This window comes from Microtus ochrogaster, chromosome 17, assembly GCF_000317375.1.
Source record: "Microtus ochrogaster isolate Prairie Vole_2 chromosome 17, MicOch1.0, whole genome shotgun sequence".
Taxonomy (NCBI): Eukaryota; Metazoa; Chordata; class Mammalia; order Rodentia; family Cricetidae; genus Microtus; species Microtus ochrogaster.
This window is the reverse complement of record NC_022019.1, coordinates 7,408,751-7,429,548: the sequence shown is the minus strand read 5'-3', so window position 1 is coordinate 7,429,548 and position 20,798 is coordinate 7,408,751. Positions and strand designations below refer to the sequence as shown.

Here is a 20,798-nt window from a genome sequence, read left to right as displayed (position 1 = left end):
TAGGTAATACGAAGTTACATTATTGTGGACTTGGCTGTCTTGTGATGTATTTTTTCATATGTATTCTGTGCCATACTATTCCTAAAATGAACTGTTGCTATTATGAGCTGGGTTTTTTTTCGAATGGCACTACTTTAGGGACATTCTAGTATTTGCTTCTATTGTTTGGACATTGTGGATAATGTACCAATTTAAAAACAAATCTTGTTGCTGATTTGTCCATTTCTTTCCCTGCACTTTGTTACATCTGGTATACAGTCTAACTCATCTGATTTAATATGCATTTAAAAATGCCATAACTATTAAACACCTTGTTTATAGATAGATTAAATAAATTTATTCCAACCCAAAAAAATCACATGGCACAAATATCCCAGTTTCATTATCTAACACTACTTAGTTAAATATAAACATAGAAATTTAACAATGATTGAAAATTACCTTTATCACCCAGGTCTCTAAAAAAAGTTGATCCACAGCGTGCTATTTTGATTCCTGATAGTACATCCTCGATATCCTTAAGACAGACACACAAGTGAAAATCTTTCAATTTAAGGTATACAAGATCATTTTCCAGGTCACCCCAAACGAACACATAAAGCACTGCTTACCTTCCTTGCCAGCTTCTTGACTAGTGTTTTACCTACAACAAAGAAGAACCACGATTTAGCACTCACACTTCTCCAAACTCAGGCTGCATTAAGGAAGAAAATTATTTCTAAAATGAACAACTCAATCTAGGTAAGAAATAAAGCTGGCGACTTTAGTCAATATCTCTAATGTAAAATCAGGAGCCAAAGAATTCTGAATCTGAACACAATGATACTGCAGTTTTCTGCAAGGCCCATTCTCAGTCTCTCTCACACACGTGAAATCTTACAGTCTTTATTCCGACAAGGGCACTGTGCATTGATCTGTGCCACATGAGTCCTTTGTTTTTTAAAGTCAGTGTTTTGGTTTCACTGATTCAAAGACATCACTTCAATAGGGTAGTTTTGGAAAGCTGCCCTGTTCCAATCCTACAGCTTTCTCTTAAGTATACCATTGTCCAGCCCAGTTTGAGGGGTGACTAAGACTGTCCCAGTTGCTCTTCACAAGGTCTTATTAGACAATAGAGACCTGAAGCTCTTCCAGGTTTTCATACTTCTTAAAAACTTTTCTATTATTGTTATTTTGTGAGTGTTGGTGTGTGCATGTCACAGTACATGCAGGGTGACCGGAGGACAACTTTCAAGAGCCCCTTCCCATCACCTTGCTTAGGAGGCAGGTCTACATGTTTTTGCTATGATGTGCACTCTAGCCTAGCTGGCCTGTAGGTTTCTTTTGGGTGGCTCTCCAGTCTTCTACTTCCAATCTCACTGTAGAGGCACTGGGATTACAGATGTATGCCACGGTGCTATATCTGGCTCCTTACATGGGCTCTCCAAATTCATTGAAATAATAAATGTTGTCTGTCTCAACCTAGTGATGAACATTACTGTGCAGGTGTAGAAACATCTGCAATCATATCTGTGAGGTTTCATGTTACTATCCTGGTCTAATGTTTTTCGGCTGAGCATTATGTGCCTGTGAGTGAAAGTTCTTGATTGTCAGGGTCCATCATAGCACGTAAGTTACTATACAATCTGCAACTGTGTCTGTAAAGTGTGTATAAAATTAGTAATATAATGATGATTACTTGCTCTAGAAAATGGTGCAATACACATATTTTAACTTTTTGTTTGCTTTTGACACAGGTCATGTTATATAGTCCTCACTGTCCTGGAACTTGCTTTGTAGTACAGGTACACCTGAGAGCAGCCATCCTTTTGTCTTATTTCATGAGTTTGTATGGCAACATGCCCAGAACTATTTTAACTCTTAATCTAACAGTTTAATTATACATATAATTATGGAGGCAGTTTTATCATTTTTAATTAAAATTCAAAATATTAACTTAAAAGAAATGGATCATAATTCAAATTTATCATAATGTTTTTTTTTTTTTATTTCTTGAAGGGTAGTCTTTCTATATAGCTCAGGCTGGCCCGAGACTGGTGACCTTCCTGCTTTAGGGTATGACACCATGGTTGGTCTCCTAACATTTTTCTTAAAGTTCATTACCATGTATATTTTATTTTTAGTTCTCCCAGTTTTTGAAAGAGATTGCACTCTATTCGGAAAGCATGCGATGTGGCAATACCCGGCAGTGGGAAGGTGGAAGGGAATCGAGGATCTGAGGTGGCTTCTAATATATGATAGTTAGATGCCTTTTTTGAACTTTAAAAAAGTCATGTGCTTTAAAAAAATCTATTTGAAACTTAATGAGTTAGGTAATGTCTGTTTACTTAAAGCTGGACATCACATTGTCAAACGGTTAATCCAGTAACATCAGTGCCAGAGAAACAGCACTGAACAGTGCCACAATAAAGTTATGAGTGATAATATACTAAAAGAATTAAGGCAAGAAGTAAATTATAGAAACTCCCGAAGAAGGGAGACCTCATATCTGCTTAACTGTGTAGGTGAGTGCTTAGCATGAAGGTGTGAAATTAATTTTCATAGTATTCCACCCCCATCCCCAGATCCTAGGCTTTTGAATAATAGTACTATCCTCATCTTACATATAAAACAAACAAGTAGGACGATTTAGGTCATAATACTGCCAGTGGAAAATCTGTATTCTCATATACTGGACAACCTGACCCAGGTGAAGACTGTAATGTAACTATAGTCTCGTCTTCACAGAACTGATTCATCAGTAACATATGATTATAAAGGCATTTGACTGTTGTGAATAAAAATTAAAATAGAAACATTGGTTAATTCATAGTAATTACAAAATCTGTTCATCTGTATATAGGATGATCATGGAACAGAGGAGCGGGTGTTATAAGCACTAGGCTAATCTGTGGCTTGATGTGCCAGGAAGGGGTCTATGTCTACCACATCACTCAGCAGTCACAGGAGCACAGAGGCAAGGTCTGGTACCAGCCTCTGCTTTATAAACATGATAGAATTAACGTGGGAACTGAATGAAATGCTTCAGCTGTCAAAGAGAAGGGGCTGGAATGTTCTGGGCACTAAGGAAGTCTTCTGGGTTAACACCTCTTTACTGTCATATTCCAAAACAGTCAAAACTGATACTGAGAAATGAGCTTTAAAGATGGAATAAAACTCCTTGCAGTTTCCCGTTGACATAAACACAAAAGTAAAACAGACATCACAAGTGTCTGATAGCTTTTTCTGCAGTCGGAGAGGCATCAGTGCGGGCAACAACAAAGGACAACGGCGAGCAGGAGAAATGTCTGCAGATTGTAGGAGAGAATGGTGGGAACATTCCCGCATCTCAGGGGAGGTGCAGTCTGTCCCAAAGATTACGAAGGACACCTGTTTTTAAAGCAGGCCATGCAGCCAATCCCCAGTTGGGGGTGGGATGGTGATGCATCAGGGATAAGGAAGTTTTAAGTTATTTGTTACCTTACAGGGTGACAACTAAGAATATCCTTGTTGGGCACCATCTCAAGGGTGTGTGCATGTGCTCATATGTTTTCAAAAAAGCCAGAGTGAAAATGTCATATACCAAGTGACTATGAAATGGCTACTCTTGTACCATCTTCAAGTGCCCTGAGAATTCTGATTTCTGTTTGGCAGAAGTAAGGGGTACAAGACTCCATAGAGTGCTGACTTCACAGCTGATACATTTTTTAACAGTGGCTTTAGTGTCCTCCTGTGCTTTGAGAACTGGAATTTCCATGTTCAACACCACATTTGGTACAGAAGCAGCTTAGGGGTCCACACTAGCTAAAAGGAAAAGGAAGCATGCTCCAGATACACAATAACACTTTACTCAGCCGTAGAGAAGTTGTGTCACTTGCAGGAAAATGGGAGGAGCTGGAGATCATCATATTAGATGAATTAGAGCAGGCTCAGAAGACACACATTTTCTTTCACAAGCAGATCTTAATAAAGAGACATAAAAGAAAGGAAGAGGGCGGCATGGGGAAGAAGAGCAAAGGAAGGGAGGAGAACATGATCAAGCTTCATAACAGGCAGATATGGAAATGCCATCTGTGACTCACTGCTCCGTACACTAAATATGCTACTCAGAAAGGGTGTGATGTTCTCTGTCCATTTTTATTACTCTAGGTAAAATTTTGCTCTTGAAATTTAAAAAAATAGTGTATTGTAGAATATTATTTTCAGGTGTGTTACTTTTGTTTATGCTGCATTTGATTAACTGTGAAGCTGTGATTCTTTGCCTGTCTAAAATACCTAATGGTCCCAATAAAGAGACAACTGGCCAATAGTGAGGTAGAAGCAAGGTCAGGTGGGGCTGGCAGGCAGAGCATAAAAGGAGAAACGAGAGGAGGTGGAACAACAAAGAGAGAACAAGGAGAGGAGGACATCAGGGGCCACCTACCCAGCTATGCAGCAAGACACAGAGCAAGTAAAGAAGGCATACAGAAGAAGAGAAAGGTAAAAGCCTAGAGGCAAAAGATAATTTAAGATGACAAAAAATAAGCCAGGCTAAAGCCAGGCCTTCATAAGTAAGAGTAAGCCTCCATGTGTGATTTATTTGGGAGCTGGGTGGTGCTCCCCCTAAAAGCCAAAAGAGCAAAAACATATCACAACATAGTGCTTCTTGATAAATGTAACGAAATAAAACAATTTATTATTGAAAGTTGATGAGAAAATTCCCAGTTAGGCAGAAACAGAAATCATCAGATTCTTTGTCTTAGCAGACAAATTAATAATACTCTTAAGAAGTCTTAGTGTTTGTATTTCATGATTACAAGTTCAGAAAATTATTTTAGAATCAGTTAAGCAAAGACATAAAAAATTATACTCACTATGAAAATATTCATATTAGTAAAATAACTGTAGGAAATTTAAATGCTCCCATATAGTTAAATTATAGCATACTAATGAAACAGTCAACATTTTTTCAAGCAGCAATGACAGGGAAACTGCTCCGACATTAAACAGAAGAGGCTGGTTATGAAGTGCACAGCCGACAACTCATGGTCTTACATCTGTAAGTGAAAAGGTGTTTTAAAGGGTAAACCTTATGGCATGTGAATTCTATCTCTGTAAAAAATTTACAGGCCAGAAAAGACATGTGCTAAGGATGCTGGTGACTACTAGGTGGTGGGCATCTGATTCTGGATGACTGCATTTTCTACTCTACAGATTGAACGGCTTCTGTTTTCAAAATGGACAGCCTTTTTTCTCACACTCTCTAACTTCACCATCTACAACACTCGGAAGCAGATCCTACTGCTCTGTGGATCTAGAAACAAGTCAGGAGGCTTTGGCGCTAACCTAGAGACATAGAGACTGCTTCCAGTCCACGCGACTCCATGTACTACCCTCGGCCCTAGCACAGTGACACATCTGTGGTAAGTCACCCCACATATGTCCAATACTTCTCACTTAACTAATGGGAGTAAGTACCTCAAGGGTGCTTGGTTAAAGGCGCAGGAACACAGAGAGACTGGAACACAGAGATAAGGGAATGATGGGTCACTTCTGTGCCTCTTGCCCAGATTTCTTGAGCAACTGATAGCTGGCCCTACACGAAACTTTAATAAGGCTACTGACAATCACACTGTCTTTTAAATCCATTATCTCTTACTACTAAGGCTACTTCTGCAAGCCTCTGACATTCTTCCCTTTCTTACAACTTGAAACTGCTTTCTCACTCACTGAGAGTAGAAACAGGGATGGTAACTATCCCTTTCCTGATGTTGTGAGGGCCTTTCCAAGAGCCTGGGTAATTTCCGCTTCCACCATGCTCCCTCACCCTTCTCCTCTCAGGGCTTTTGTCCTAGAAAAACCCTCTCCTCTACCCACTGTGCCTCAATCATCCCCCTCAGTCCAATGGTAAAACTCTTCTCAACAGGTGTGGTGGTGCACACCTTTAATCCCAGCACTCGGGAGCCAGAGACAGGCAGCTCTCTGTGAGTTCGAGGCCAGCCTGGTCTACAGAGTGAGCTCCAGGACAGCCAGGGCTGTTATACAGAGAAACCCTGTCTTGAAAAACAAAACAAAATAAACAAACAAAACCCCCAAACTCTTGTGTTGGTCACATTTCTACTAGCTGAAGGGGAGATGCACCCTCTTGGCAAACAGGGAGGGAGGTAGACAAGGCAGGGAGAGGTAAGTGGCGGTAGCTAACACAGCACAAGAGCACTCTAATTGGTTCCTTGACTTTCAGCCTCCACGTGCTCGCTTAAAACAGGTGAAATCTGTGGATGTGATCAACAGTGAGGTTGAGAAATTGAGCGATTTGGGCAAGCTGATGAAGAAGGCTAGAGAAAGCAAACTGCATACGGCACAAATGACTTGGAGGATCTAGGTGAGGCTGAATTTGGTGGCTCTAATCTGTGTGTGACTTCCCAGAAGTTTCAATAAAAGGGATATTATCAAGTAGTTATCAGAGTGACAGAGTCGCAAACCCTGTGGCGGCAGGACAGCGAAGGGGACCTTGGAATGACAGAACAGTGGATGCGAGACACTTTTATGAGGGCAGAGAACAGACACACTGGGTAGCCGGGAAAGTGGAGGATAATTAATTAGTTGTTGCTAGAGATGCAAATTTTGAAATTTGACTGTAAAATTAGGACAATTAGTAGCATGGGTTGTGAACGGTGAAAAAAATGTCACTGGAAGGGAATGCAGCAAGACAGAATTTAAAAGGGGAGATGGTGTTCTGGCCAGAGAGCCTGTGCTGCAAGCAGAGCACACAGCAGAGACCCAAGCCTACAGGACCCCAGTAAAGGAGCTGCCAGTATCTATCTGGGGTGCTATGCAGAGTGCTTACATAAGCCTCATCAATTGTATTAATAAAGCATACTATTAACAAAAGGCCAAAAAGATAATGCCAGGTAAATGAGTTTAAAATCTAATAAATCTTAGATTGCTTTGCATCATTTCATTTACCCAGAGAGCACGGGTCAGTGGTTTGGCTCAGTTTATCTTTGTTTTGCTGTTCATCGTGATCCGTAGGAATGTAACCAAGATTATCTTATCCACGATGAAAAGTGAAGATGAAACATCATATGCATAAAGGATGTATTATTTGGCTTGCAAAATTACTGAAGTCTTGATTTGGCTCGGTGCCTTCTGATGGTTTAACCGCATTCCAAAGAATAATAAAAGTAGAAATGTCACAGTCTTTAATCATAGTTTACTGTAGTTCTTTGAACATATTTTAGGGGCTATTTTGGTGTCTTTTTTTCTGTTAAATCTGTTATCTGATTTGCTCCGCAAGCAATTTCTTTTGCCCACTTCTGTTCAGTGATGCTACAGGTCTTGTTTCTTTGTGTTTCAGCTTCTGTTGTTGGGCCTGGGACAATTCAGATGACATATGTGGGAATCTGGGTACCGGCTCCTTCCCCATGGCTCACTTACTGCTTGTGAATGCACATAGTGTCTGGTCAGACAGTCTTTAGTAAAGACTGTCTCACCCTGTCCTCTAACAGTGCTGAGCACTTTAGGGAATGCCCCAGTGAGGCATGGGACGGTTTGGGAGTTCTTGAGTTCCTTCCTGAGCTCACTAGGGTGCTGAATCCAGACAATTTGGCCCTGCTGACTTGATGAGAACCCTAGACACACTGCTCTAGAGATCATCTTTTGAATTTAGGTTCCCATGAAAGATTAATTCCCACTGTGGGTGATTAATATTTGTTATGACCTCTGGAAAGCTCCCCATGCCTCAGTTTTGTCTCCTTCCCAAGTGTTCTTAGGCAAAGCACTCAGCACGTAGGTTGGCCTGAATCTATCCCTGACAGCTCAACTACCTCTTACCACAACCTACACCTATTTGTTTATCTTATTTTATATTTTTGGAAACAGGATTTTGCTTACTGTGGATCTTAGCTGGCCTCACACTAGCAATCCTCCAGCCTCAACTTCCAATGTGTTCTGATTACAGGCATATGCTAGTGTCTAGCTGAATGACCTGTGCATGTTTCTGAGAGTGGCTGAAAAATCTCCATTTTATGTTAATAATGAGGAGACCAGAAGTTTTTACTTAACCTATTTCTATCACTCAGGCCAGAGTTCTGTAGCCAGACGGAAGGACAATGGTGCTGCTCTTTCTGAGTAATGCTGGTTCAGCAAGTGAACCCCAGGTCTTCATCTCTTCTGGATACCCTCTCTGCCTTTCAAGCCATAACAAGAGCGGCCAGATCTCCAGTGTTCCTGGTGGAAGAGAATGAAAGGCAGAGACTCCACTCTGCTCTACAAACAATCAAATAAGGACTGACTGGGTGGGAGAGGAGAGGGTGCTCCCACCCTTCAGCGCCTCACAGCATTCCGACTCCAGGGGCAGGCCAGGGCAGGGCAGGAGCAAAGTTCTAAAGGAAAGCCTAGAGCACCGCTCCTCCCAATAGCCCTCAGAGCTGTGTTCCTTCTGTTGTAGGCTAGAACGAGTTTCTGTATCATTGAGTTGAAACAGGAGGGAGAATGCCAGTCTTAGTTAAAGCACTCTAGACTTGAACATTTTCTTATCAATTTTAGCAGCTTAACTTGAATAGATATTTCTAAATTTCCTATAACATCTCAGACGCATTTCCAGAGACTGTAAATGTGATTCTTCATTTCTCTATCAGTTTCAGTGAGCAGTGGATTTATGTGTTCTTTATGCTGCTATAACAGATACTAAGTTTACTCACCCCTATGAATAGAATTCCCCATTGTGAGTACAGCCTGCTTTATCCGCTCTCACCAGAGGACATGTGGATGGTTTCTAGCTTTCCTGCTAACCTAATGCTGCTGTTATAAACACTCTTTTGCATATCCTATGACACACCAGCAAGTGTTCCTATTGGGTATAGAGTATATACACCTAGAAATGTGAATGTTGGTAGAAAATTCTATAATGTTGAATTTTGCAAGGCAGTTACAAGTTGTTTTCCAAAGCAGGTGGAGCTTTCCATTTCCAACCAAGAGTATAAAGGTTCCTGGAGCTCTGCACCTCTGGTTACAGCCTCCTCAAACTTTGTTGTGACATTTGCCAATAAGAGGTGTAGAATTTTATCCCACCACAGTTACAAACAAGGGAAGAATTTATGTTCATTTTCTTGTTTTCTCTTCCGTGAATATCTATTTCTTCCACTTTTTAATAGCTGTACAGAGGAGGGGGTGAGAAAAAGGTCAAGAGACAAGAGCACTCTTCCCTGCTTAGTCTTCTTGAGCAGTTCGAGGGATGGGAGCTAGGGCCTCACACATCCCAGGTAAGTACCTTTAGCCCTTAGAAGGGCTGTTCGGTTGGATCTAATGAGTCGATAAAGAAGTCTGTTTTATTAAACTGACATGTATGAGGAAAGCCTCACAAGAAAGTGGAGCTTGAAGAAACAACTAAAGCAAGATGCTTTGATATTTAGACAACAATCAATTTAGGAAGGACAGACAGGACAAATGGATCTCTCCACTAAGCTATATCCTAGGGATGTCGTTAAGAGATATGGGGCGGGGCGGGGGTAGAAGCTAATGGAAGCTAAAGGTTACTTCAAAGAACTTGTTAATTGGGGCTGTGATGAATTACCGCAGTCACCAGTCTGGTGATCAAGGCTGTTTTTCTGGCTTTGCTTTGTGAAAGATGTCCCTCTCACAAGAATCTTTATGGCTTGTGGCATGTAGGAAAAGACAGGCCAAATGGCCCTTTCTGGAGTGACAGTTTCTCCAGTGATGTCACTCTGAAGTAATTATACTCTGAGATGACCTGACCTTCACTCTTCCATGTGCAAACTTTTTTAAAATTGTAGCTTCATATTCTCTTGTTCATTTTATGTGTTATAAATAAATCCTGCCAGTTTTGAACTTGTTTCAATTTCTTTAAGGCAACTTTTGATGAATAAAGTTCTATTTTAATAAGGGTGAATCTTGTTCTTTTGGTTGGTACTTTGTCTTATTTAAGAGATGTTTATCTCAGGGAGACACACACAGATACACACACTGCCAAAAGGAGAAATGACATACACGTGAATCACCGGAGACTCAAATACACGTATTAGTAATTGACAGACGGCTTAGCAGGGTGCAGCTGAGCAGAACAGCACCCTCAGCAAAATCTACTGATTCTCATAAGGTTTTCATCTTTTGTGAGAGCAAACTCTGTTTGGCTATAACAGTCTAGAATGAGTTTCTATTTCATAGAATTGGAATTGTCAGTGAGGGTTAGGTTTTTTTTTTTAAAGATGTGTGTGTGTGTGTGTGTGTGTGTGTGTGTGTGATGTTATGTGTGAGTGTTCTGCCTACAATGTATATCACATGTGTACTTGGTGCCTGTGGAGGTCAGAAGAGGTCACTGGATCCTCTGAAATAGGAATTACAGAGAGTTGTGAGTCACCATGTGGTGCTGGGAAATTGAACCTGGGTCTTCTAAAAGCACAACAAAAGCTTTTAACTGCTGAGCCATTTCTTCAAGTTCATGTCCCTATACCTAGGCTGGGCAGCTTAAAACAGTATGACTCTTGTTCCAGGAATCCCAGACTTCCAGTCTTTGGGGAATCTGCACTCAGGAGCACAAACCCACACATAATTAAAAATAAATCTTAAAACTATTATTATTAAGCCGGGCAGTGGTGGCGCACGCCTGTAATCCCAGCACTCGGGAGGCAGAGGCAGGTGGATCTCTGTGAGTTCAAGGCCAGCCTGCTCTACAAAGGGAGTTCCAGGACAGGCTCCAAAGCTACAGAGAAACCCTGTCTCGAAAAACCAAAACCATAAAAACAAACAAAAAAACCCCCAAACTATTATTATTATTGTATGTGTGCGCCAGCACATGCCATCGCATACATACATGTGGGGCTCAAGGGACAACTCTGTGGTGTTGGTTTTTTCCTTCTACTCCATGTGGCTTTGAAGGATTAAAGAACTGAGTGCTCTGACCATTCAAGCCACATGAACTGCTCCTCTTCAGGAGTTTTTAATCCCTCAAGTTGGTCTATACTAAGATTCTAGCAGCTAATCAATCATTCTTAAACTATTTTTGAAATAAAGTCCTGGTAGATTCTGGGTGACTTCTTATCTGAGCAAACCCTGACTGACCCTGTGGATCTATCTGTTTCTAGTTTTAGGTCAGGGTCCCCAGGGACCTTAAGTCTGCTGTGACCCTTGATGGACTTGAGTTGCTGATTTTATAGTTTTTAACCTTTTTTTCCCCCTTTTTCTGCTGTGAGGACAGAAGTGATAATGTCCAAGTTCTGTTCATGTCAGAGGTTAAATTACTTTATTATTTATTTACTTTGTTTTTTTTTTTTTTTGAGATAGGATCTCAACTATGTAGCCCTAGCTGTCCTGAACTCACTCTGTAGATCAGCCTGGCCTTGAACTCATGGAGATTCTCTTGCCTCTGCCTCCTGAGAGCTGGGATTAAAGATGTGCACCACCACATGTGACCCAAACTATTTTTTAAATCTTTGATTAGTATCTTACTATATCAATGTAGGTCAACATTTTAAAAGTTTTGACACTGCTAAACTTTCTTCCATGGGACTTTATTAAAATAATCAAAGCACATTTTTATTACTTTATTTTCTAATTTCCAAACCTTCATTGTTCCCCCAAGATGAAGTCTACACAGCCCAGCCAAGTACACATTCCTTGAGTGGGTGAGCCGTCACTGAGATCTTTTGTATAATTTAGCCCTTACTTATTCTTCAATGTGATCTCCAAGAAATGCCCCAAGCTCTCCATCTCCAGTGACTGGGGACTTGAGAGTGTTCACCTGCTTTTGCCCTGGTCAGCCTTTCCCAGTGCACTCCACCCTGCTGACTGCCCCGCACTGTGCCCTCACACTTCTGCTGTCCATTAGCTTACTTACTGAGAAGCCAGCATTTTGTTACATTGTGTCAGCACGAGAAGGTTCACAGCACTGTGGCACACACAGTCTGTTGGGGTGAGCCCGGCTGGTTCCTGTGGTACACCTAGGGTTTCTGCCATTGTGGTATAATTGTGAGCTTACTGTTTATAAAGTCATTGTCCTTTGTTATTTTAATTTGTGGTTATATTTTTTCAGAATTTTTCTACTTACAGCATAATAACATAATAACTGATATATGGCTTTCCTTAATTAGTTTAGTTTATTTTTCCTCTCAATTTAAAACCTTAATTTCACCAAAAACTAATAATATCCAGTCAAATTATTAAATAATCTTCTTAGTGGCATCTTAAAAACACTTACTTTTCATTTAAAAAAAATCCGTACAAAACATCTACTTCTAAGATAAATACATATGAAAGTTTACAACTGTCATATCATAACAATAAAATACACAAAACACAGAATGGTGATAATTCAAATGCAAAGAAGCTGTCACTAATCTTGAAAGCAGGTTTTTCAATGCTCATGTTTAAGTTTACAAAAAAAAGAGTCACTCACGCTCCACTTGCTCAAACATTACTGAAAAGAGGAAGTCTCGGGGTGTCATGTAATATTCTCCCTCATGCTCCAGGGATGAAAACTGCATGAACCGCTGTTTACGTAGAGAAAGTTTTTCTACTGATCCCACATCATTTTTCTAAAAGAAAAAGAAATAATAATTAAAAAAGTTTTTCAGTATCATTGCCAAACTCAGTTACCTCTAGAATTACCTTTAAAGAGTGAGATCTCACAGCCCCAAAGTTTATAGTAGTCATTTAATAAATATCAACTAAGTCCCTACGTTTTTAGACACTGAGTTAAAATACCAATTGAGATTCATTGGAGGGAAGTTACTTTCAACGGGAGCATGACATTCACAAATGTGTAGAGTCACTGCGATGGCGGGAAGTGACACAGCACAAATGGGAGACAGTGGCGGCAGGTGGGTCCTTAGGTAAGACAAAGCAGTCCTCTGAAGAGACACTGACAGAGGCCACAGGAGGAGTCAGTGAGCCCTGTTCTCTGGAGGAGCAGAAGGCCACTGTCACCATGGTGAGGAAGAGAGTGGCGAAGACAGATGTTCTCCTGTGAGGGCTCTGTTCACACAACTGTGACTAGCACCATGCAGAAAGGACATGCACATGCTGCTGGTGCTGGAGTCTCTCAGGTCTTAGAGCCGAGCCTTCCCAACAGCTGGAGGACAGTGCTAAAACATCTGTGCTTGCTGCTCCACTCAAGGCATTCAGCCTCGGGTTCCCATGCCATCTTCCTACACACAGATGGGCCTTGTGCTGGGCAGACTGCAACATGCAGTTGACAACATTGGCACCCATGTGGAACCTTGACATGATATTGTGCTGCTTTTACCCCACACTACTTTCCTACGGTATCCTTTTCACTAGGCTATGCATGCTCCAGGACACACCACCTACTTTTCATACTCAGCACCAACACTGGGATTTACCCTGACACACAGGCGACTCAGTGACTGCTGACTCAAACTTGGTGTAGGAATTCCTTCTGTTTGTGTGTTGCTTTCATTGGATAACGAATAAAGAAACTGCCTTGGCCTAGTTGATAGGACAGAACTTAGGTAGGCAGAGTAAATAGAACTGGATGCTGGGAAGAAGGGCAGACAGAGAGATGCCATGGATCTCCTGCCTGAGAAGATGCTGGCTAGAATCTTGCCGGTAAGCCACAGTCACATGGCTATACACAGATTAATAGAAATGGGTTAAATTAAGATGTAAAAATTAGCCAATAAGGGCTGGAGAGATGGCTCAGAGGTTAAGAGCATTGCCTGCTCTTCCAAAGGTCCTGAGTTCAATTCTCAGCAACCACATGGTGGCTCACAAACATCTGTAATGGGGTCTGGTGCCTTCTTCTGGCCTGCAGGCATACAGACAGAATATTGTATACATAATAAATAAATATTTTAAAAAAATGGCCAATAAGAAACTAGCTAGAGCTAATGGGTCAAGTAGTGTTTAAATGAATAGAGTTTCTGTGTGATTATTTCGGGTGTAAGATAGCTGAGTGGTCAGGACGACAATCAGCCCACTCCTCCTGTTACACAAACCAAAATGGAAGAAAAATGAATTCTGGCTGCTTACATCTCTTCATATTCAAGGCCACCAGAGACTTCTTTTGGCTGATGTGAATTCCTAACTAATTCTCTCCCCTGAAGTAGACAACAGGCTTGCTAAACATCCAGTTTTGCTCCTTCTGCATTCTATTTAGTGTGGACAGCATACCCACAACATAATGGACATCAATGCTACTTTGTCCATACACTGTTACTATAAAAGAAAAAAGGTGAGGAGGGAACGCAGTACCTTGCACAAGCTTGGAAAAGCACTATACTGACCTATAACCCAGTCTAGGGGCAAGTTTTAATTACATGTATCATACTCATCCTAGCAACCAGAAAATGGAATTATGGTAATATTTCTGAATATTATATATAAAACACACATACACACATATAGCAAAACATCAGCATTTATACATAGCAATATACACATATCATTTTGCTTACCAAAGAAAAAGCAGAGGTAAGTCGGACAAACATTAATTTCTGAGGAAGTTCTATGTGCTTTGACAGTGAATTTATGTGTATGGCCAGGAACGGGAGGGTGGGCTGTAGCAAAACCAGAAACCTACCTGCATTTGCAAAGCCTAGGGATTAGAACAGAAAGAGGCTAAACATGAGACTGTGTTGTGACTATATAGAAGAATTTTTAAAGGCATATAGCTAACTAACTTATAGCCTATTAAGAAAATAGCAAAACTAATAATCACATCAGAGAAAGTACACTCTCAAACCCTGAGACACGACTGGTGCTTTTCTAATTTCTGTATCAAAGTTGTTAAATTTTCCTTTTTTTTTGATATTTCTTTTTTTTTAAATTCTTTTCACATCTCAACCAAATATCTAGTCCACTACTTTATTCAACTGTCTACTGGTCTTCTAAAGAGGGGCAGTTTACGCTCTGGTTTTCTGGCTGTCCTCTTCCTTGTAACGATCTTATTTTTCCTGGTCTTAACTAATATGTAGGAAGTAAATATACAAACCAGCTGCTCTTTCATAGCAAGTTGTGTAAAAGATACTGTATTTTTCTCTAGAAGGTTTAGTTCTAAAAGTTTCTCTATCTTGTGGTTATCATTTTTTTTTAATTAAAATGCTTATTTAATTAAAAACAATGTGAATGTGTGCATATGCCACATGTGTGGGTGTTCACAGAGGCCAGAAGATGGTGTCAGATCCCCTCAAGACACAGACAACTGTGAGATGCTTGACATGGATACTGGAATCCAGCTCTAGGCCTCTCCAAGAGCATCAAGCGCTCCAAACCAAGGTTACCATTTTCCATGTCTCTAAGAAGAGCATCAAGTGATCCAAGCCATGGTTATAATTTTCCATGAGTTTCTATGAAGAGCACCAAGTGCTCCAAAGCACAGTTATCATTTTCCATGAGTCTCTAAGAAGAGCATCAAGAGCTATACAATCTTTGTCTCTAGGACCCTTTCACTCACACAGAGTCACATTTCTGAAAAGCCAACCCTTTAAGAAGTGCTGTTTTATGGAGCTGGATAGCTGACTGGATTGCTTGCATCTACTTACATTTTAGCTAAATTACTTTCTAGTGAACAATATTATTAGCTAAAGATAACAAGAATCTTTTTACTAGTTAATTTCTGAACTTGTTTGCACAGAACTGTAGGTCACGCCCACAAATAACCTCCAAATGTGACTACAACCATGACTCCCCACCAGCAGTGGTTGGAACCCTTCAATACCCTCTACCAACACCCTTACAGTTTAATTTGGTACGGTAGCTTTCTGAGCTCCTGTTACTCCCTAGTATAAACAAACCCATTCTACTAGCCCAAAGCCTTCCAATCCCCATTATTAGCATCCAACCTCTGTGTATCCTCTCCACTGCCTCTCTCAATGAGATCGAGAACTCTGCTGTCAGCAGTCAACAGTGCCCTTTATTTCTTCTATGAGGTATACAGTGGCTGATCCCAGCTCCCATCTTACTACCAATCTTCCCATAGCTTTACCCTCTCTGAGCTCAACACTTAATTGAGCATCTACTAATTTCAGAAAAACACTAGGAGTCAGAATGCAAATGAACCAAGGGGATAATTGTGTAGCAGAAAATGTCAGCAGCAATGCAGCAGATAACTTAGTGAGTAAGATGCACAAGGCAGGTTGGGAGCATCTTTATAAGCATGTTCTCTCTAATCCTCAAAATACCCAGTTGGAACCAGGTTTTCTTTTAAGCACCCCTTAAAAGAAAGGGATGTAGGATTGTTAAGGTCAGCCAGCTTGCCTAAATTAACACAGTAGGTAACTGACGGCACAGCCCATATGGCACCAACCTCAGTCTCCAACACGTTCCCATAGCAGCTCCTGTGAGAGAAGATGCAGTGCAGAAGGTTTCATCCAAGATGAGGATATAAGCTAGAGTCTAGAGACTAACAAAGGAAAGGACTAGAACTGGCCATTCTCTAAGTCCAAAGCTAAATGATGCCCATTTCCTAACTAGTATGCATTCCTTCCCTGGTTATATCAAATTTAAGTTGAGTAGAATGTCCTGAATAGATTTGTTTGCTATTATAAAATTTAAGCGGGGGGGGGGGAGGACTTTTGTGAAATTATCACTTTCCAAATTAAGATACCAACACAGTTTTGACTGGGTTATTATTATTATTGTTATTATTTATCAACCAGTAGTCAAATTTTAAAAGAAAAATTTGAAGGCTCACAAGTGCAGTTTGTGTGTATTGTACATTTATGGTTATTTTATAGAATTTGGATTGACTTGCCAATGCCAGTTTTATTGTGTTCATATTTTATTTTGCTTTACTTCATATTCATAACTATTCTGAGCAAATCTCAAATCTACTAGATGGTTTCAAAGATCAATAAAGCCAACATTCAGTCAGTTATGATATTACCAAGAGGAGAAAGATGCTTTACTGTGTGGTTTTCTAAGGATGTGCTATTATAACAACCGAATTCTTTCTGCCTCGTTTTTAAGTAGCCCACCAAGCCTGGGAGTGACGTTTCCGCTCACTCTAATGCGTAGCAGCACATTGAGCTGCTGTTTTGTGTACGATAGAAGTACAGTTGATATTTACCACCCACATTTTTGTTTTTTTTTTTAGAAAATTCTTATTTATTTTTATTTTAGGTGCACTGGTGTTTTGCCTGAATGTGTGTCTGTGTAAACATGTTGGATTCTCTGGGACCGGAGTTACAGACATTTGCGAGCTAAATGTGGGTGCTGGAAACTGAACCCAGATCCTCTGGAGGGCAGCTAGTTCTTTCAACTGCTAAGTCTTCTCTTCAGCCCTGAGATTTCTTTATTAATTCTGAAAAACTTGCTCTTTCTCATACGTGCATGCTACGGTGGCTCCCACCCCCACTAGTTCCCTTCCACTCCCATCAACCCCTTTCCTTACAAACCTGCCTTTCTCACATTCAGTTCTTTTCTTTTTGGTCTTGCTACACACTGAGTTTATCAAGGGCCATCTGTGTGACCAGGAGTTTTATCTCTACCTTGTGGAATCTATTTGTAATAGCTGTGTCATGCACAGAAGACAGCATTTTGCAACCCTTCTTATATTCTTTCCGAAACTTCTTGTTTTCTGAGACATGGAGATGGTGGCATAAATGCTCTGTTGTAGGAGACTGCTTGTTCGTTTCCTGGCCACCCAGACTCCCGTAATAATCACACAGAAACCATATTATTTAAGTCACTGCTTGGCCCATTAGCTCTAGATTTGCTAACTCTTACAACTTAATTTAACCCATTTCCATTAATATGTGCATCACCACGAGGTTTGTGGCCTACCAGCAAAGTTTTAGCACATCTGTCTCTGGCTGCAACTCCATGGCTTCTCATTGACTACACCTCCTTTCTCCCAGCATTCAGTTTAGTTTTCCCTAAGTTCTAAGGGCTAAGTTCTGCCCTGCTATAGGTCCAAAGCAGTTTCTTTATTCATTAATGGTAATCACAGCATACAGAGGGGGAATCCCACATCACTGTTGAAGCCTGAATGTTGGGTCATCACTTATTTGTACAGTCCTGAGTTTCTGTATTCACCACAGTCCTTTGCAAAGAGAAGCGTCTCTGATTAAGGTTGAGTATAGTATTTGTCAATGGGTATAAATAAAAATATTTTAAAGGCAGTTTGATGCCATAACAACTTATGTAAACAACTGTGGTTAAGTACTCTAGGAACTTGTAGCCATAGGATTTTGACTGTGTTTACAGTGTCAGGAATAAGGTCTCCCTTGTGAAGCAGGCTTCAGATCCAGCAGAAGCAAATGGTTACCACCATAATGTTTGTGCCATTAATACCTGTGGGCATGCATTGCCTTGCAAGTTGGTACTGTAGCTTGTAGGGCTCACGGACCACCGATGGATGCCTTTTAGCCCCCAATAGCATGCATAGCTCTTTCTGACAAGGTGAAAGCTTGCCAGCAGAAGGAAGTTTCTAGCCCAGTTTTAGTTTAATTTCCTATCTTACAACAAAGGTATGTGGTTTCTTCAGTAATGGTATAACCCAGAATTTTAAGAGTTAAAAAGATCTAGGGAACATCTAGTTCTAGCTCTGTGCAAACACCAGCATCACAGCTTTTGAGTTCCAGACCATGAGATGTGCTTTAGGCCTTAAACAGTTTTGCAGAAGGCTTTGGTGGGAAGCCATACTCTTCCCTGTCAGGTTCTTTTGTTTCTTCACTCCTTCCTTTTGTCTGTTTTTGCCTGATCTCATGTGCCGGAGTTCACTTCATCCATTTTTCTTTGTTCCTCTTCCTCAAATATATGAGGTGGCTTTCCCCCCGCCCCCCGAAACAGGGTTTCTCTGTAGCTGGAACTAGCTCTGTAGACCAGGCTGGCCTCGAACTCACAAAAGATCTGCCTGCCTCTGCCTCCTGAATGCTGGGATTAAAGGTGTGTGCCACCACCGCATGGCAAGGTGGCTTTTTTGTTGTTGTTTTCAATGCCATAAACTAACCATACTGCTTTGGGTACTGATTTCCTTCCTCTTGTCTCCTGTCTTCTCTGTCTCCGATGATGTATGATTGCAGCAGGCTGGATTTCATAAATAAGTGAGGCAAAGAAAGCGGCCTGCAGACTCAGTAAGCACAACCAACTCGGTTTGGACTGAGAAGAGGAGGTGTAACAGATGTCCAGATGTCAAAACTGCACCTGAGAAAAACAGGTGCCTAGTATAGTATGGGTATGTACTAGTTAGAAATCTTCACGAATCCATGCTCAGGTAGTTATTTCAGAGCCTGCTGAATGTATTGCCCTGAAGCACATGACAAAAAATGTACAGAAGGTAACAGCAGTATACTGTTAAAACCACAGTTTTTTCTCTGTGTGTATGTGTAGAAGCACAATTGTGTGTGCCTGTGTGGATGTCAGGAAATCTTAGATACTGTTCCTTAGGAGATGTCTACCTTTTTTTTTTTTAAAGACAGGGAGTCTTACTGGCTTGGTGATCACAAATTTGGCTAGGCAGATTAGCCTGTAAGCCCCAAGGATCATCTAGGCTCTGCCTCCCCAATACTGGATTATACGTACACACTATCATGCCCAGCTTTCTAAATGTGGGTTCTGGGACTTGACCTCAGTCCATTCTTATACAGCTTGCAACTTATCAACTGATCTCTCCAATACCAATGATCACAGATTGTGACTTTCCCCCTTAATATATCCAATAGCCATCACATATAAAGATACTTGGGCTTATAAAGAAATGCAGAAATAGGATGTTTCATACAATGACCCAACACTTACACTTAATCTACAGATCCAATAAAGTTGGTTATTTAGTTACTGAAAACATCCTATTATAAATGCTCGTTTTACACTGAGTTTCATGTAAATATTAACATCCACAGATTCATATTCATGGGAACTGGAGAATGCTATGACACCTGAACCAAGTCTGGGTTCTAGTAAGCCCATCACTAATAAAAAGTAAGGTAGAGAAAACTTACATGTGCCTTAAAGAAATAACAATTCTGTTTTCTTCTGTATGTAAAATAAATAATATTACTATGCTCCTATTTTATATTTGAGATTATAGAGTATTTCTCCCTTCCCTTTCCTCCCTCCAAACCTTCCCATAGGCCCCTCCTCCTGGGTTCTATGAAGGAAAGAGGAGACAGGACAAATGTTTTAAATGTCCTGTCAGTAATCCTCAGGGCCAGAATCTCACAAGAAGTGATATTCGTGCTCAAGACAGAGAGGCTAGCTGTAAAAACAAATGCAAACAAACCAAACCAACAACTGGTAAGCAGTTCTGCCTTCTTCCTTCTGCTTCTTGATCAGCTGAGCTACGGAGTCTCTTGAGGTCTGCTTTGGCTGGATTAAAAAGCCTGTCACAAGCAAGCTATGGTGGCATATGCCTGTAACCCCTGCTGTAGGGAGGAGGAGACAGGCTATGTGTCTGTCTTAGAAGACGCGGCTAAGAAGTCATGCAGGAAAATGAATGCTTGCAAACATCAGGAATGGTCTGGTACAGTGAATTCAGTCCCCCTCCCTCAAATTCCATGGGGTAGCAGGCCCATAGCCTTTGAGCCACACAAAGCTCTTCACAATGATTTCCAAAGTGGTAGGCAAAATTAATGATAAACAGTTGACATTTCATCTGCCTGCCTGTTTACTTTTTTGCTACTACCTCAGTCAGATGGTGTATGTGTGTGCATACATATATATGTGCACACATATACACACTAATTTACATATACATGCATATATACATACATATACACGTACACACACATACACATATTAAATTCTTGGGCAGATGTTCAATCTTTACAAACTCCCAGAAGTGGGGACCTGGGAAGGTAAAAGGCAGAGTGATATTGAAACACTGTTAATTTTACAAACAAAAACAAAATGAACTAAACCAG

General features: G+C 40.7%; 1 protein-coding gene across 1 annotated transcript in view; it reads right to left on the bottom strand.

Annotated features, from left to right (window-relative positions):
* Nucleotides 1-20,798, bottom strand: part of Micu2 (mitochondrial calcium uptake 2) — a 90,655-nt gene that overhangs the window by 40,817 nt on the left and 29,040 nt on the right. The window contains exons 2-4 of the mRNA XM_005355420.3: nucleotides 12,371-12,509; nucleotides 612-643; nucleotides 442-517 (exon numbers count right to left, since the gene is read on the bottom strand). Of these exons, the coding sequence (XP_005355477.1) occupies nucleotides 442-517; nucleotides 612-643; nucleotides 12,371-12,509 (247 nt within the window). The remainder of the gene's footprint in view (nucleotides 1-441; nucleotides 518-611; nucleotides 644-12,370; nucleotides 12,510-20,798) is intronic.